The sequence below is a fragment of the Clinocottus analis genome, unplaced genomic scaffold, assembly GCF_023055335.1.
Source record: "Clinocottus analis isolate CAN_PGR_092001 unplaced genomic scaffold, fCliAna1.0.p SCAF_3, whole genome shotgun sequence".
Classification (NCBI taxonomy): domain Eukaryota; kingdom Metazoa; phylum Chordata; class Actinopteri; order Perciformes; family Cottidae; genus Clinocottus; species Clinocottus analis.
The window spans coordinates 8,129,466-8,145,935 of NW_027176042.1; the positions used below are offsets into that span (position 1 = coordinate 8,129,466).

The 16,470-nt window shown below is 43.1% G+C and overlaps 3 protein-coding genes across 3 annotated transcripts; 2 read left to right on the top strand and 1 right to left on the bottom strand.

Moving 5' to 3' along the window:
• The first annotated feature begins 540 nt into the window (after window positions 1-540).
• Window positions 541-3,343, top strand: prok2 (prokineticin 2). The gene is given in 4 exon segments (XM_068595053.1): window positions 541-565; window positions 568-776; window positions 2,894-3,019; window positions 3,221-3,343. Coding segments are annotated over 4 exon segments (483 nt in total).
• A 3,017-nt stretch (window positions 3,344-6,360) lies between these two features.
• On the bottom strand, window positions 6,361-9,488 carry gpr27 (G protein-coupled receptor 27). Its single transcript, XM_068594287.1, has one exon. It carries the CDS (start codon window positions 8,253-8,255, stop codon window positions 7,083-7,085), a length of 1,173 nt encoding a protein of 390 aa, XP_068450388.1. The 5' UTR covers window positions 8,256-9,488; the 3' UTR covers window positions 6,361-7,082.
• A 1,407-nt stretch (window positions 9,489-10,895) lies between these two features.
• On the top strand, window positions 10,896-16,242 carry LOC137795852 (eukaryotic translation initiation factor 4E type 3-like). Its single transcript, XM_068593370.1, has 7 exons — window positions 10,896-11,178; window positions 12,247-12,319; window positions 12,836-12,930; window positions 13,514-13,574; window positions 13,668-13,734; window positions 13,946-14,101; window positions 14,856-16,242. Exons 1-7 carry the CDS (start codon window positions 11,021-11,023, stop codon window positions 14,900-14,902), a joined length of 657 nt encoding a protein of 218 aa, XP_068449471.1. The 5' UTR covers window positions 10,896-11,020; the 3' UTR covers window positions 14,903-16,242.
• Window positions 16,243-16,470: the final 228 nt, after the last annotated feature.

The window sequence follows — 16,470 nt, forward strand, 5'->3', positions numbered from 1 at the left end:
ACAAATCACATTTGCTAAGGTTGAACTTTCCTTTTGTTAATTATATAAAAGTGAGTCATGAGACTCTATAGGCCTTCTCCATGCATAGTATTGGACATCATTATTTAAGTAAATGACCGTTGTTGTAACTGGAAACAATCTAAAATCCCAGTGTGAGATGTGAAGTGGCGTGCAGCACTCAAGTATATGTTTCCTCTCAGGGGTGCAGTGGACTCACAAATGCTTTCGTTGTTGAGAACACTCTGTGGGCTTGAAAGGATGCATTCAAAACTGTGGCCTTGGAATCTATAATCGAGAAAAGAGAGGGAATAAAGAGGCTGAGAATATAACAGGATGCCATGTTGAATAGCGCTGCACAAATCTTAAATCACATTGAGCATGAGTGACTGTAAAAAAATGTCAGGGTAAAGTTAACGGATCCCTTTTTTTCCCCGGAAAAACAAAAGGCAGGGTCCTCATGTTGACGTTCGACCCTCGGTATTTGTTGGGGTGTTTTATTTCGTAGGCCCTGTGAGGTGATGAGTGAGTCACAGTCTCTGAATGGCGGGCTGGGTTTATAAACCTCCGTCAGCCCTCAACACATGAGTTTGAAGGCCACTTGTCTCCGCGGTCTGTCACGTATGCACATGCTGCAAAGTCCGACAGCCTCAGCATCCCTACTTTCCACCCTCGAGGGCACGGGAGCGCAGAGACAGCTCTTCATCATGAGGTCCTTCGTCCTGCTGTTCTTCACCCTGCTGCTGGTGTCCCACGGATCTTCAGCAGTGATCACAGGGGTAAGTGGGGCCAACAGGTAGATGATGGGGAGTTTGGTGGGGATATGGAGGTGCCTGCTTTTCAAAAAGGAAAACGTTGCCTGATGTGCACTGTTCAATATATTCTTTGGTGTGAAGGGCATTAGTTCTTACCATCAAAGGTGCGGGGATTTTTTTGACACTTCACGCATTGCAACACAAAAAGAACGAGACCAATATTCTTGTTAAAAAAAATACAGTCTTATTAATGCTCTGACGCTTCATTCTCTGATAACAAATATTGTCAAATTATTCTTTAAATAGTGATTTAAGTATTTGAATTTCCTTGCTTGAAAGGTTTAGCTTTGGTCAACATTTTAAATATCTTATACAGAGAATTAATCACTATACGATATTAAATGTATTTATTTTCAAAAATACCCCATATCATTGCATTTCAGATATCTAAAAACATAAAGGGCTACTGTAAATTATAAGTCAAGCCCCACCACCCCAAACTACATATATGTATGTATATATATATATATATATATATATATATATATATATATATATATATATATATATATATATATATATATTAATTTAACCAGTTCTTTGCAAGATTTCCTTTTCCAAATCAGGATTCATATAATTCAATGAGCATAAATTGTGGCCATAAAAGCTCATAAAACAGCCTCCCTGTCACAGCAAGCCTCTGGTCGCTGATGTGCGCTGCGAGAGGAACGTGCAGCAATGAAGCCCAAAGTGATTTTCCTCCTCGTCTGTCACATGGAATCACTTCTGTTCCTCTTCATTGTGTTCCCTTCATGTCATCCAGAGCGGGAACTGTCACTCAGCATCTCATCCCGACACTCCAGACAATAAACCACCAGCGATCCTGAGGTGTTTTGTTGAGGTATGATATGACTAATGGTGTTATAACACAACACCATTAGCATAATATGCTGTTAAGGTAACACCAGTTTGTGTTGGGTGTCACTCTTCCCCTCATAATACATTTCTCACCCATCTTAAAGCTTTAGAACACACAGCCTGCTTTTTCTTGTTTGTATAATAATTTGCATATTATTGTGTTTAATTACATCGCATAGCATGTCTACATTATATCATTACCTACATATTACCAATTACATTTCTCCTTAACTTAACACCAGTTACGCTTTTATACGTTTTTATTGCATTTTGGACCATTTTCAAACCAAACAATTTGAACGAACGGAACATATGTCCTAATGTTAAAGAAGCAGTGTGTGGGATTCAGGGGCATTCATTGGCTGAAATAGAATATAATATTCATAATTTGTTTTTTATTGGCATATAATCACTGCAAAATAAGAACAAATAAATGTTATACCAAACATTGACATACCAAACGTTGGCTCAATGCGCAATTCGACTCCTCTGGTTGCTAAAATAAGATTGTATAGAGGTCAATGAGAAAATGACTCTACTTCTCACTTGTAATGAGTTCATGGTCTCCATCTCTTGTTTCAAGTCTTCTTAAATACAGCATGATACTCATCCAGTAAATTATGGTCCATTTAGAGTGAAATAGATAATAGGCAGGGTACGCTTCAGGTCTGATGCTTGGCGTTGTCTGGTCGAGAGTTGTCCGTGTTTTCATCCGATAACTTCAACACTTTTACAGTGTGTTTTCAGTTTTTAAGAAAGTTCATTGAAACCTCTTTGGTCGCCTTTAAAATGTAATTTTCAGAGTTAAGTTTTCAATCTCGCTGTCTCACGTTACTTCTACAAAGTATGATAGTCACAAACCAATGGGTGACTCTTGGTCCACTTCTCCTGTCGTCTATAGAGCTTTCTATGGTTCTCCAACCCTTGGGGGGGGAGAGGTAAGGGGTATTCAGTTAGTTGCAATCTACCACTGGTTGCCACTAAATCCTGAACACTTCTCCTTAAAACAATGAGTTAAAACAATGAGAATGAAATAAACGCCTCATTCGGTAAAGAAAACACAACAATTCCTATTTTCAGGTGATTCTTTACTAAATATAACATACTTATTCATATTCAATAAAGCCAAAGTCTTTTTGATCTGTATAAATCAATCATATCCTAAATTAAATTTTAGCATATACTGCCTTTGTGTGTGTGTGTGTGTGTGCGTGTGTGTCTAGGCCTGTGAGAAGGACTCTCAGTGTGGAGGAGGGATGTGTTGTGCGGTTAGTTTGTGGATCCGCAGTCTGCGTATGTGCACGCCGGCGGGACGTGAAGGAGACGACTGTCACCCGATGAGCCACAAGGTGAGATCCTGGATGTGCAGTGAGGAGCCGCCCACCACTGATTCCTCCCCTTTCAGTGGTGTCACGGCAGTGCTGCTTTCAAAGCACCTCCGCTCCAAAAATGTTCCCAAGAGGCCAGAAATAAATCTTCCACTGCGTCCATTAAGCCTGATGGAAATTAAATAAATCTCATACTAATTGTGTCTCCCTTTCTGCCTCCAGATTCCTTTCAGTGGGAGAAGACTCCACCACACGTGCCCCTGCCTGCCCAACCTGTTGTGCATCACCATAGTGGAGGGGAGGTCCAAATGTCTCTCACCATACAAGTATCCAGGCTTCCTCTAAGGACCAACGCTCAACCGCCTTGAATTGCCTGTTTGTTTGTTTTTATTTATTTATTTAGAATATATATATGTACACACACATCATTTTTGGTGCAGGTTAAATTTAACTGTATAATATATTTAAATTATATATAAATCTCTATATAGATATATAGATTTGTATTGAATTACATAATGCATCGTCATTTTTGGCGCAGGTTGGATTTAACTGTATAATTAAAGGGAGATGCCACCTTGGTAGTGTTGGGGAATGATGACCTCCTCTTTCTGTGTATGAGTGTGCTTCTTCAGTTTCAGTTACTTTAGTTACATACACCAAAGAGCACAAATAATACATATTGTAATGATTCAATCGTATTAAATATATTATAATTTAAATAGTATTGGATTATTGGACTCAAAATACACATGGAAACAAGTCGTTTTCATTTGTATTCGGTAAGAATACATGCTGTCAGCTGCCCTCCAGGGAAACATGAGGAGAAACACGCTTTCACTCACGACAAAGTAGATGAAGGACAAAGCGTGAGAACATTTAAACTGTGGTGAAAAGACGAGCGGGGAAGAGAGAGTCTTTCCTCCCCTTCACCTTGGCAGCACGTCTTTATCACGGCAGGAAACAGTAAGACCACTAGAAAATTAATCAGTCAGGCTGTGATTTGCAGCATTCGTTCGTGGCCCAAAGCTCGAATTAGATTTGCCCGACGTGTAACGCAATGACTCACATGAATCTTATGAAATGGATGTTGGTCTTCTGTGGCTCTGGACACGAGAGCATTCAAACGGCGTAAAAATGATGATGAGAACACGAGCGCAGATAAAGGAATATGAAATAAACCATGAACTGTGTGGAGTCATAAAACGTTCATGGTTTTTAGATCATATCACCCACTGAGCGCGGGAACACTAAATCAATAAATAAAAATCAGCTGACAGATATTGATTAGGCTGTTTTGATAATCTATAACGTCCTTTTTGAGCGTAAACTTCAAACATTACCGAGCTCCAGGTCGAGGCAGTTTTCATTCTCCTACCAACTGCATGTGCCATCGTGTTTTAAAGGGAATACGTTGCTCATGAAAGGTCCGCATGCTCGTAACGATGGATCGAACAAACATTGGACTTTCATCCGGGGTGTGTGTGTCCATGAAACAAAAAGTCCTCGAGGACTTACTTGAACTTACGTAGTAACTTAATTACAAAATGAACATACTTCTGAGCCAAACACTGATTCTGTTTTGTTTCGTAAACTGTAGTTGAGCATGCAGTTTATTGGCTTGTATGGGGATGTCATTTTTCGGAGGGTAATGCAGGCGCCATATTTTGACAAGGAAAAGTGGAGCTTGGAATCGATTAGTTAAGAACTTTGAATACCCGACCCAGCCTAACCTCATCAGGTAGCGTTTTTTTAAGAGCTACATTTCCAGCTGTCCAAATTGTACTTGTACCCAGTGAGGAGTACCGAAGTTAGCGCAGTTAGCTGACAAGATCAATAAAAGAGAGAGCAGTAAAAAACCCAGCACACAGAGGCACAACCCGACTCGATGATCCAAAAAAAACAACAACAACCTGCATCGGCGTTGCACGAGGGCACGTGCCGGTGAGGAGCTTCCTGCGGCCGAGGAGACGCGGCAACTGCACCACGAGACCTCGGCACGCCGGTGGCGGAGCACAGCCATCTGTCAGGAACAAGCGGGCGTGTTGTGATGCTAATGGTTATGGATGCTCCGCGGGCAGGCGGCGTGTTGAGGAGCTCGCCGTCGGAGGGCAGATCAGAGCGCTCGGGAACACCTCGCTAAATCACAGCGATTAAGGTGTGTACCGGGAGGACCGCTCAGCCTTTGAAAGCCGCGGGTCGGTGTAATTGAGGCCGCCGTCGGTGAATGCAACAGCAATTAGCTGAATCAATAGCCGGCTGCTGGCTTGAGGAGGGAGGAGGGGATTTGGGGTTTTGAGGGAGTTTGATTAGAAAAGCAGGTGCCACGCGATCGGCCTATTGAAACAAATCTAATTAAATCGAATTATCTGTTGGATAAATGCTGTGTCGAGAAGGAAAAATCCAGCCCCCAACCTTGTAAGTAAGCTTCTGCACGCTGTTTGTCTTACATTTATTTTCACAGACTGTCTGGCAGACACGCGTCAGAGATGTGGCATGACACGTCCGTTACACTGTCAGGCATTCATATTTGATATGCAGTTAACTGTTGGTTTATATTTGATTTCCCAAAGGTGTAAATGCTGAAAGCCAGCACACTGCCAGGAATGTAGTCTAAAAATACTGGAATTAGCTTAAAATATACCAAGCACAAGTTTAGTCATTAAACTAACACCATGCTGGTTTTTAAAGGGGCTCTCTTCATTTTAGACATGTTTAATGTCTAACGATGAACCCCAGAGGGATAAAAAAAAGTCTACAAGTAAGAATCGCTGACTGGAGGTTGGGAATTTGAAGGAAGTGGATGTTTTGGACGCTGCTTTACGGGAAATGAACTTTGAGCTTGACCCAAACCGAAAACTAAAAATCAAGATATTTCTGCTGCCGCTGCTTTAATCCTGATTATTCTTCTTTTAATCTGCCTCCTGCTCGTTCCTTAACTTTATGGAAGTGCAACTTTAAATCACTGGATTGCCCTTTAAGTCCTTAAAGTCCGAGCCCTTTGAGTAAATACCAAGGACATGGGAAAATCCACAAACACACCAATGTCTGTATGGATTTGTTTCCAAATACAGGGTGTAACTCTCTCTTTTTCTCAACTGTAACATCTTTAGACACGTCCACCACCCTCTCTCCATTTACAAACCAATGCAACAAGCTATAGGACTGCAGGAAACAGGGCACACAAGAAAAAACACTGCCATAAGGCTGGATGAGTCCTGCATGGTGAGAACGCTACTCGGGGAAGAAACAGATCAGTTAAAGATATCTTGTTAAAAAAAAAAAGGTTACAGAATCCAAACAACTTATCGTCCATTCCTCATTTATTTGCTAAGAAATACAAACAATGCAAACATCCTTTTCCAACGCACCGAATTGTTAAACATTATCATGTCCATATCTGTAGAAAAAAACATCTGTATATAGCAGGGAACCCTTTTTTTTCCACAACTGACCCTTGAAGAAGAATACACGTTTTTCCAAATAGCTTTGAAGTGAGTTTCGACACCTTTTAAACGCATAGATGCCCACTGGATTATGAAATATACAACATATCTGGGGGGGTTTTAAGAAAAGAGGGGAAAAGAGAGGCTTTCACAAATGTGACGCTGTCCTCATTAAAAATATACTGAGATCTTTCTGCATCTCATTTGTGGAATCCAAACCACTAAAGGTGTCACAGCCACTGAGGAGGAACTGATCCCCATCAGCTGATAAAATAGTTCTGTAGTGTAGTCCTCATGCTGCAAAAGGCATACAACCTCCAACGGGTGTGCTGGGATAGAATGTCAAAATATACAAAGAGATAGCCAAAGTTCATGTATAATATTTGTGTATTGACAAAAAAAAAAAAGTTGATGTATTGAAAAGGGTGTAAAGAAATTCTTATTAGGATGAGCAAATAGCATTCATTGACATAATATTAAAGTTTTGGTCAGATCAAAATAGTGGCTAAATTAAACTGAAGTGGGTTCACCCTTCAAAACCTCCCTGTGCGTGCGCAAACACATCCCGGGGGCCAGTCTGTACATTCTGAAACAAGATGTCATGTGTCTTTGGCAGCATGTGTTTATATATGTACGAGTCAGATGACACAGTATGGCTCCACTGGGGTCTGGGTCCCGAGGCAGCTGGGGAAACAGGCTCTGAGGCTCATCCGGAGCTCCTTGTTGAACAGGAAGCTGATGATGGGGTTCGCCCCCGCCTGGGCGAAGCTCATCCAAACCGCAGCGCTCAGGTAGAGCTGCGGCACCGCAGCTCCGCGCACAAATATCCTCAGGTAGCACGCGCTTATGTACGGCGCCCACAGGACGAGGAAGGCCAGCGTGATCATGTAGTACATCTTCCCGATGCGCTTCTCCATCTTGAACTCGTCCAGCACCAGCAGCCTCCTGTTGCCGGGGTGCGTCGCCTGCCTGATGCCCACCAGCGTCGGCGGCGTGGGCCCGCGGCCGAAGCCCGCGATCCAGTTGGCGGCGGCCTGCCCCGTGGCCCCGGGCCCGTGGAAGGTCCAGTTCTGGCTGATGGCCGGGACCAGCTGCGCCGGCTTCATCTTGCGGTGGTCGTAGACGAAGCACAGCATCTTGACGTACACCACGTGCGTCGCGCCCACGATGACGGCCAGCATCAACATGAAGCCCAGCGTGTCGTTCGCCTTCACGTAGCGGTGCTCGAAGGTGCACTGCTCCTCCTCGCGGATGAACTTGTAGGTGCCCACGTCGAACACCGGCGGGAAAGCCATGGCCACGGAGAGGGTCCACACCATGCAGATCACCGCCGCGCACGTGCACAGGTTCATCCGCTTGTAGTAGAACCGGTGGTGGGCGATCGCCATGTAGCGGGTGACGCTCACGCAGAAGAGCAGGAAGGCGACGTGGAAGCAGAAGAGCACCGACATGAAGGCGACGATCTTGCAGCAGAGCGCGCTGTACGGCCAGGCGGAGCCGCCGCCGCCGCCGCCGCCGCCGGCTCCCATCGCCGCCATCACGAAGGGGAAGCAGACCGCGGAGCGCACCACGTCCGCCAGGCACAGGTCCAGGAGGAAGTAGTAGGGAGCCTTGCGCAGCGAGCTGTCCTTCAGCAGCAGCAGCGACAGCGACGCGTTGCCCAGCAGGCTGACGCCCGTGATCAGACCCAGGGAGGCGAGCTTGACCGCAGAGGCCGCGGACGCGTAGTTGTACGAGGACGGGCTGCTGCTCTCCCCGAGCGCGCTCGTGTTCGCCATCTGTGCAGCCGAGGCGGCGCGGATCCCCCTCATCAATTCATCCACGAGCACTGAGAGCCCAAACTAAAGCCTTCTTTAACAAACAAATGAACACTCAGGAATAAATCCCACTCAGAAGCATCCGTTCAACATCGGCTCGCGTCCATCCCGGTGTGTGTGTGCCGCGATCCCCACCAACAACAAACAAAAATAAAAGCATCTGCTTCTTTTTTTTCTCTTCTTGTCCTTCATCTCACAAGTGTCCGGTGCTAAAGGCGTCTCTGTCCCCGTCTGTCCGTCCAGCTTCCGCTGAGTCGAGGCGGTCTGGTTGAGTTTGAAACGCCATCCCGGTAAGCAGCTGTTCGGCAGACGAGCGGCGCGGAAAACACATCTCAATTTACAACCGATGGCGGAGATCTCCCGTTTGCATTGAGGAATAATAAAGAAAAAAAAAGTCAGACGGTGCTGTGCGGAAGCACGGCGCAATTACGCATCCATCACCAGCGGCAGCTACATGTAAACGTGTAGCCGAGGAAGGCAAACATGTTGGGAAAAGCCGAGAGCAGATGTGGGAGCGCCAGTGTGGGTCTCACACAGCAGCGTCTAGACTCGAGCCTGTGGGACGCACGTCCGCCTGCATGTGAGTGAGTGAGCAGGCCTGGGATCAGTCAGCAGAGTCTGGATCTGACGGTGTGTGTCGAGCACGATCCACATGGAAGTCTGTCCGTGCACACATGCAAATGTGGACAGACCGAAATTGCACAATACCTGATGGACGACAGGTCATGAAAAATAGCTGATTGGACATTTTATTATACTTTAACTTTGATATTGACTTTAACTTTAAATTGACTTGATCTCATTTTATTTAAAGATATGGGTCATAGGTCATAGTGTAACTGTAACACATCTCTTTTTTTTTTTACAAGGCCATGGAAGAATAAGAGTAGATACTCGAAAATGAAATAACCAAAACAATATTCATCAACTACTAGGTATTAGTTTTAATTAAATCTCTCTCTTTGTTGTTGTCAATGTGTGCACAGCATGTTAGACGATCAATATTACAAGGCCCATCACCCATTGATTGCAAGAAATGCATGTCTGCACTTAAGTCACGTGGGCATGTTTTGCCAGGAGTCAAGAATAATGGCCTCATTAAACGTTTTACTGACTAATACGCCACTTATTGACTATCCCAAAGTAGCATGCAGCACATTTATCATGCTTACAATGTGGGTTCAAGCGAGGCAAAGACAATCTCAGTATAAGATAATCTATAATATGTTAAAGTATAAAATCAACTAAAGTATAAAAGCTATAAAATCTTCCTCTCAGCAGAACTTGTGTACTTTGAACTCGCAGCTCCCATCATGTGATGAGGCTGCATATGGTGCTGGAGTGATTCACCAGCACCCCCTGCAGCATCACGAGCACATGACACATATGGCACGTTGGCCCCTCGACGTTGTCATTGGCCTGGTTCACAACCGATCAGGATCCACATAGGACATGATATGCTCAGCCCAAAGTCTGATGTTTTGTCAAACTGTTTAATAGACTCCGTGATCAAGCCCAGATGAGTAATAAAATAATCCCAGTAACACCACTGCTCCCGGCTCAGGCTGGTTAGGTATAGATCAGACACATATGTTATGAAAGTAGCATTGATAGGGTAATTTCCCCCTTTCTAGAAATAGTTTTGTTTGGGTCTTAGATTAGAGGCGGTTGAGTCTAACACAGGGGTTTTAGTGCAGCTCCCCATGGATCAAGCTCCGACACCTCACGTTTCACTGGTTCGAGTGCTGAAAATGCCCAAAAGATCAGCCGTCTTGTTGCAGCTTGCAGAGAGGCCTACTTTCACCCAAAGTGCCTCTGAAAGAGGCAGCAAGCGGCTGGAGACTGAAGATAGTACGATAGGACGAGGCCTCACTCAGTACAAATAAAAAGTGCCCACTTCCTCGTCTGCACAAGTGGCGATCATTCACTCCTGTGTTTCAGATAAGAGATGCTTTCTTTATACTCAGTGGAGATTATATACATTGAGGTTGAAGTTACAAGAAAGTGTTTTCTGTGAGAACAGTGCACTTCTCACATGCTTTCAGCAAAAGTTGAAGGATCTACATTAGAGGCCCTTGTCCTCTCTCTCTGAGTCCACACCGTTTTTCAGTGGAAAGAAACATTTTGGTTGCAGTTGGTATAATAGGAACAAAGTGTCACCCGATCGTGGATTTCTTCTTACTTATATATCAACCAACATACGTTGAATGTTGTTGATATTATGCCCCCAGGCAAGCTGTAATTGTTCCAATTTCTTATGCAGAGTTAAGGTGCAGTTGATATGTTTTGCTATACAAGTGCATGCAGTGTTGTATGTGTAAAATAACCTTCATTGTATAGCCACTAGAGCCACTACAGTTGCAAAGTACAATTATTAATTAGAAAAACATAAAACTCCTTTATTTTCTTAAGATGATGTATCTATAGAATGGCAGTACAACACATTTAGCCAGATTTGTGTAAGACAATGTATCCCCTATAGCTTCACGATCGTGAGATGCAGCGGGACATTTGGGATTCACGTCAGGTACCCGAGAAACCAAACAGAGTGAGGTCTCTCTCCCTTTTTTTCCCGCTCTCTGGGTTGGACTAACTGCGGCGTTTCTGCCCAGTGACGCAAAGACGTCACTAGTCGGCAGGCGGAAAAGCGGTAGTGCGTGTGCGTGTCGGTGCCTGGAGGAAGAAAAAGAAAGCCAGACCGGGTGCTTTTGTAAAGATTCACACCGCGGGTAGAAGAAGGTTAGCTCCGTGTCGCTGTAATGGCGGCTCCCGCGGGTCAGACCCTGCGTGTGGACAGAGGAGCCCAACACGACATTGACATCGACGAGAAAGAGTTGGAGAATATCACAAAGAAACACCGAGAAGAGGAGGGGACGACGCTGCCTCTGCATTCCCCCTGGACGTTTTGGCTGGACAGGTAAATAAATACCATGTTTACCGGTCTCGTCTCGCGCGTTGCCCGTGAGGTTATAGCCCCTCTCGGGAGGAGCAGGAGTGATGGAGGAGGAGGAGAAGAAACAAAAAGAGTCGAGGCTACACATCTTTCCGCAGGCCTAAATGTAGCCGGGTCGTGTTTCACTCTTCTGTTCACAATACCGTTAGAAAGTTAGCGTTTGTCTGCTGTTGTTATACAAGCTTACTGCGCATGCGTCCACCTTGTTGTTGTTGTTTTAGTATTCAAACATGCTAGTTTGATCCCCCTTGCACGCAGACATACTCAAGCCAGGTTACTTTAGTTGCGTTTAAAAAAAAAGTATCACAGATGATGATAATTCAGCCTCCATCTTTCCTCCATCTGTCCTCGGTGCAAAGTGCTTCTACAACCTGCTGGTCTCGTGTCACCTTCTCCTTTGATCATGGGACGACACACAGCGCTGTTTGGTCCACTTTTGTTGACTCAACGTATTGACTTGAAAGGAGGACTCGTTAATGGATAAGCTCCTGAAAAGCTTTCAAAGGGTCCAGTCCTCATTAGGACTGAAAAGCATTATAGTCAAGTCATTGAACTTAAACAAGAAGGATTATTCTGCATCCATTCTGTCATTGCTGAAAACCATTACAGCTGTATGAAGCAGATATGAAGTATTGTCTGGTTGCAGCATCTCAAGTGAGACGACTTGATGCTTTTCTGTTTTTGTACAATTATAAAACATATATATATATATATATATATTTATATATGTGTGTGTGTGTGTGTGTCTGTGTGTATGTATGTATGTATGTATATATATTTGGCTTTTGCACTGTTGTGCTGACAAAAAGATGACATTTGAACATATCATGTTGGCCTCTCCGAACTAGACGTTTATTCTCCATTTTAACAATCAAACGGTTAATAAAGGAGGAACAAAACGAGACACATTATAATCAATAAAGTAACTAATCTGTCAGTTGCATCCCTAAGTAGGACAGCCTGGTGTCTGTAAGGTTTAGGTGCATTTGGTTACATCATGTGAGCTAAAACAGTTTCCTCTTGTACTTCTAGATCGTTACCAGGCACAACTGCTGCCGAGTGTGAATCCAATCTGAAGAAGATCTACACTGTGCAGAGCGTTCAGGTGAGCTTTGGTGTCAGCCCAAAGGGCGTCATCGTCTTGAGAGGAAAGGGATCGAGTGCACGACTTGGCTAGGAGTCAAGTTTGCTCCCTTGATGCGAAGGGAATAAGCTGTTGGTGTACACTTAAAGCTCCAGTAGGCACAAGTAGTGGTGAAGGAGTTGAGACCATAATATCCTGCAACACGAACACATAGTGCGCAGTTAACTGACACCATATTTCATCAGCTTGTTCTTGTGAAATTCAAACTATCCCACTCTATTGTTCCAGCAAATGTGTATGTTTCTGTTGATTAACATATTGTCATGAAGTAAGAATGACGGTAGCTTGTGATACTGCACACTGTATGTGCATCAATATGAGACTGACAGGAGGAAACATGCTGCATTTTATTAAACAATTGGAATCAATTTATTCTCTGCAATTTGATCTGTGGCGTCGTAGGATAGTAACTTTTGTCTCGGAGCGTTGAGAAGGGAAAGCAACGCTTGTCAACATGTTTTTTTTTTCTTTTTACAGCTGTTCTGGAGTGTATACAACAACATCCCTCCAGCCACAGCACTGCCTCTGAGATGTAGCTATCACTTAATGCGTGGAGAGCGAAGGCCATTGTGGTGAGCCTATTATTATTATTATTGTTATTATTGTTATTAGTATTATTATACATATTGTGAGTATATTCCTTAACAAAGAGAAAATTGTAACTGCAGCTCATGTCGTAACTGTCATGTGTTATTGTTAAAATGTAATACAATGTTTCCTCCGGTTTCATTGGTGTGATAGTGAGAATTGATAATGAAATAATTACAACAAAGCAATTACTTAACTTTAATGTAAAATATATTTAAGTATGCCATTAAAGCTTAAATTGTTACATTATATTTTGTAATCGTCATGTAATTGTTATTATTGTTGTTGTTGTTGTTATCATTTTTAGTATAAGGCCATTCGTTAGACAGGTTACATGATAATTGATTATGCATGTATTAAAAGATTCCTGTTTGACACATTAACAGGTTCAAATTTGACAATTTAGCATTCTGATATCTTTTTACATGATCCAACATTTATCTCCGTGTCTCTTCAATTCATTTAAAGTCACATATATATATTTAATGAGAAACCTGTAACTTGATTGGGGTTACACAGAATAGTAGGTATCAATTACATTTTTTATTTTTTATTTCACACCAACAGGGAAGAAGAAAGCAATGCGAAAGGAGGAGTATGGAAGATGAAAATACCAAAAGAAAGCACTGTAGGTGTTGTGCTCTGTTTCGCTGCTTTTTGCATAATAATAGATGAAATATGTGAATTATTAATTAGCCACTTTGTGTTCTTCTTGCTTCAGTCTGCAGTTTGGAAAGAATTGTTACTTGCTACTATTGGGGAGCAGTTTGCAGATTACTGTGCCTCAGGTGAGCTACTATCAGTCCATATTTCATGCCTTTGTTTTCAGAAGAAGAAATGTGCTTTTGGGGTTTTGTTTACAGCCATTCCATTACATTTAATGTCATTTAGCTGATGCTTTTATTCAAAGCGACTTACAAAAAGTGCAAACACCTCAACAGAGCAGTTGAATATTTCTTAACAGTTTTCTTTTCTGTCTCCTCTCTTGTAATTTCCCAGACGATGAGGTCGTTGGTGTCAGCGTTAGCGTGCGGGACCGGGAAGATGTTGTCCAGGTCTGGAACAGCGACGCGTCGCTTGCTGGCGAAGCAAATATCTTGGCGAAAGTCTATGAGCTCCTCCCGCACATATCTTTTAAAGCTGTTTTTTATAAGTGTAAGTATGCCCTTTTTATCCACGTAAATACACAGGCCGGTCACCATTTTCTTTGTGTTCAAACATCGATCTTGTGCAGACTTGGCGGCAGAGACTAGATGCTCTTTCTGCAACAAGACCCACTCTCAAACAAAGTATTTCAGCAGTCAAGCCTAAAAACTCATTATTTTGTATTTAAAAAAAATCTAATTAATACATTTCCTTTATATAATAAGAATATAACCCTAATTATGACCACATAACATAAAACACAAGGGTTTAACATTAAAAAACTGTCAATAGACACGTCCGCGGGGCTCGCTCCATTGAAACGTCATTGTTAGATGAGCTTCAGCTTTACAGATACCATGCCGGGAACTATCTCGTGTCAAGTCAGCCTGGAGGGGAAAAAGAAGTATGTATCTGTACTGCCGATTGGACCAAACACTATCCAAAGATGACACTTCCAACCAAAGCATGCCAGAGGATGATTTAAGGAGCATGCATAGCTGTCGGCCAATCAGGGCCTCGCTGACGTTGCAGAGAAGCGCGCCATGTGCCGTCATAGCTGCTCCACAAAGCACATTCACATCTGCGAGTCTTTTCAATACAGAGAGAATTTTAATGATGCTATGATGTAAAGCAATTTAACAGTTTACAGTTTTTATTTTCAAACTGTCTGGGCGAGGGTTAACACACTGGACACACAAAATAATGATGTTTGTTTGCCATCAAATGGGTTTGTACTCACCGTGAACCTCTCTGACATTTTCAGCTCACATGGAACATCATGCCTTTGAAGGAGGACGCTCAAGACATTAAATGACCGTAAAGCACTTTTTTTATTTTTATGATTTTAACCTGAACTCTGTACCTGCCTTGACGTAAAGGTGCTGTTCACAACCTAATCAAGGATATTGTTCTGCATCAAACACGGAAACTGTTATCAATTTATATTTTTATAACTTCTAATGACTGATGCCTCGTTTCAGTTTGACGTGGCTCCTCAGAGAGAGTATGTGTCCAGCAGAAATCCCATCCGGAGTTCACTAGCTAACGTGGGGTTTTGACTTCCTCCTATAATGAACTGCGCTGTCACGGCCCGTCGGACCTCCACCATTTATTCCTGGTATGGAAACAGCCGCTATTAAACACAAAACGTGTCTTTTACCGTTTGTAAGATATCTCGATTCATATCGGGTTTCAATTAAGTCAGCCTTAGTCAGTGCCAAAGCACCTTTTCTGCCGCTTTAAGGACATTTGAATCGTAACGGAGGGTTTCAAAGTCCGCTGGGGTCTGACCCGCGTTTCTCAGGATGGAGTGAATGTCCCATGCGGTTTGTTGAGGCTTCATCGGTCGTACTGTCGAATTGAAAACAGGGTGACGCTCGGAAATATTGCACATGACTACCCATTCCGATCGCGGCGTCCCTTTCCGTTGTGAAGCCATCGTAGAGCATCAGAACGTATGCCAGCGCAGATATGGCCCCCGGGCTTTAGTGGGAGAGGAAGACCCACCCTGAAAGGTGCCTCTCTGAATGTTCGCCGCCACGTCGCATTCAGCGTTTCTCTTTCTCCGCGTGTTTGAAAGTGGACCCTGTGCTCTCCTGAGCGGGGTCGGAGGGGTTTTTAACATTGTTTAGTGTAGTATCTGAAGAGAAGCTGCACATTTTTTGCGCTCTGTACTTGTTTCCCCAACCAATATAACTGGACTTTTTTTTTTTTCTTCTTGTAACGCAGAGGGGAAAAGGCAACGTTTGCTTTAGAGGGAGCAACGTGAGGCTTACATTTTTACCAAAAGTCAATTATGACAGATGTGACTAGTTCCAATAATTGTTTCACCTGCTGCTTCGAAGACAACAACACACTTTAAACCTGAAGTCACACTGACTTCTTGAGAACGTCCATAATGATGAATAGCATCACTATTAACAGAGAAAGAACATATTTTTCTATCCGCTCCCTTTCCAAACATTCACCCAGATCGGGTTTCCTTCACTAACAGTTATACTATTGCATTGTAGGCGACAGGTGCTATTATGTCACGACACTTTTATCGTTCAACTTTGGACTGGTTGATTATTAGGGGACAATATTTCCTTTTGTAAACATGATTTGTTTTGCAGTGACACAACGAGAATAAAACGAAAATAAAATTATTATCATCACGCCTGTTTCTTTGTCGACAGTACTCTAAAACCCTACTGGTATGTCCCTTGGAAGACAGCAAGTAAAGGGCATGTTTTTAAATCTACTTTTAAAGGAACGGTGTGGCAAATAGGGGACCTGTTTAACAGAAAGTGAAGTATGTTTTCTTTAGTTTATAATCATCTGGTGAGTTTTTGTTACCTTTTCATTAAAACGAGTCGTTTATTGTCTGGTATTGCGTC

Coding starts and splice junctions, on each gene's coding strand:
- LOC137795852 (XM_068593370.1), top strand. CDS start 11,021: ATGGCGGCTCCCGCGGGTCAGACCCTGCGTGTGGACAGAGGAGCCCAA. Junction 11,179..12,246: donor TGGACGTTTTGGCTGGACAG/GTAAATAAATAC, acceptor TTGTACTTCTAG/ATCGTTACCAGGCACAACTG. Junction 12,320..12,835: donor ACACTGTGCAGAGCGTTCAG/GTGAGCTTTGGT, acceptor TTCTTTTTACAG/CTGTTCTGGAGTGTATACAA.
- gpr27 (XM_068594287.1), bottom strand. CDS start 8,255: ATGAGGGGGATCCGCGCCGCCTCGGCTGCACAGATGGCGAACACGAGC.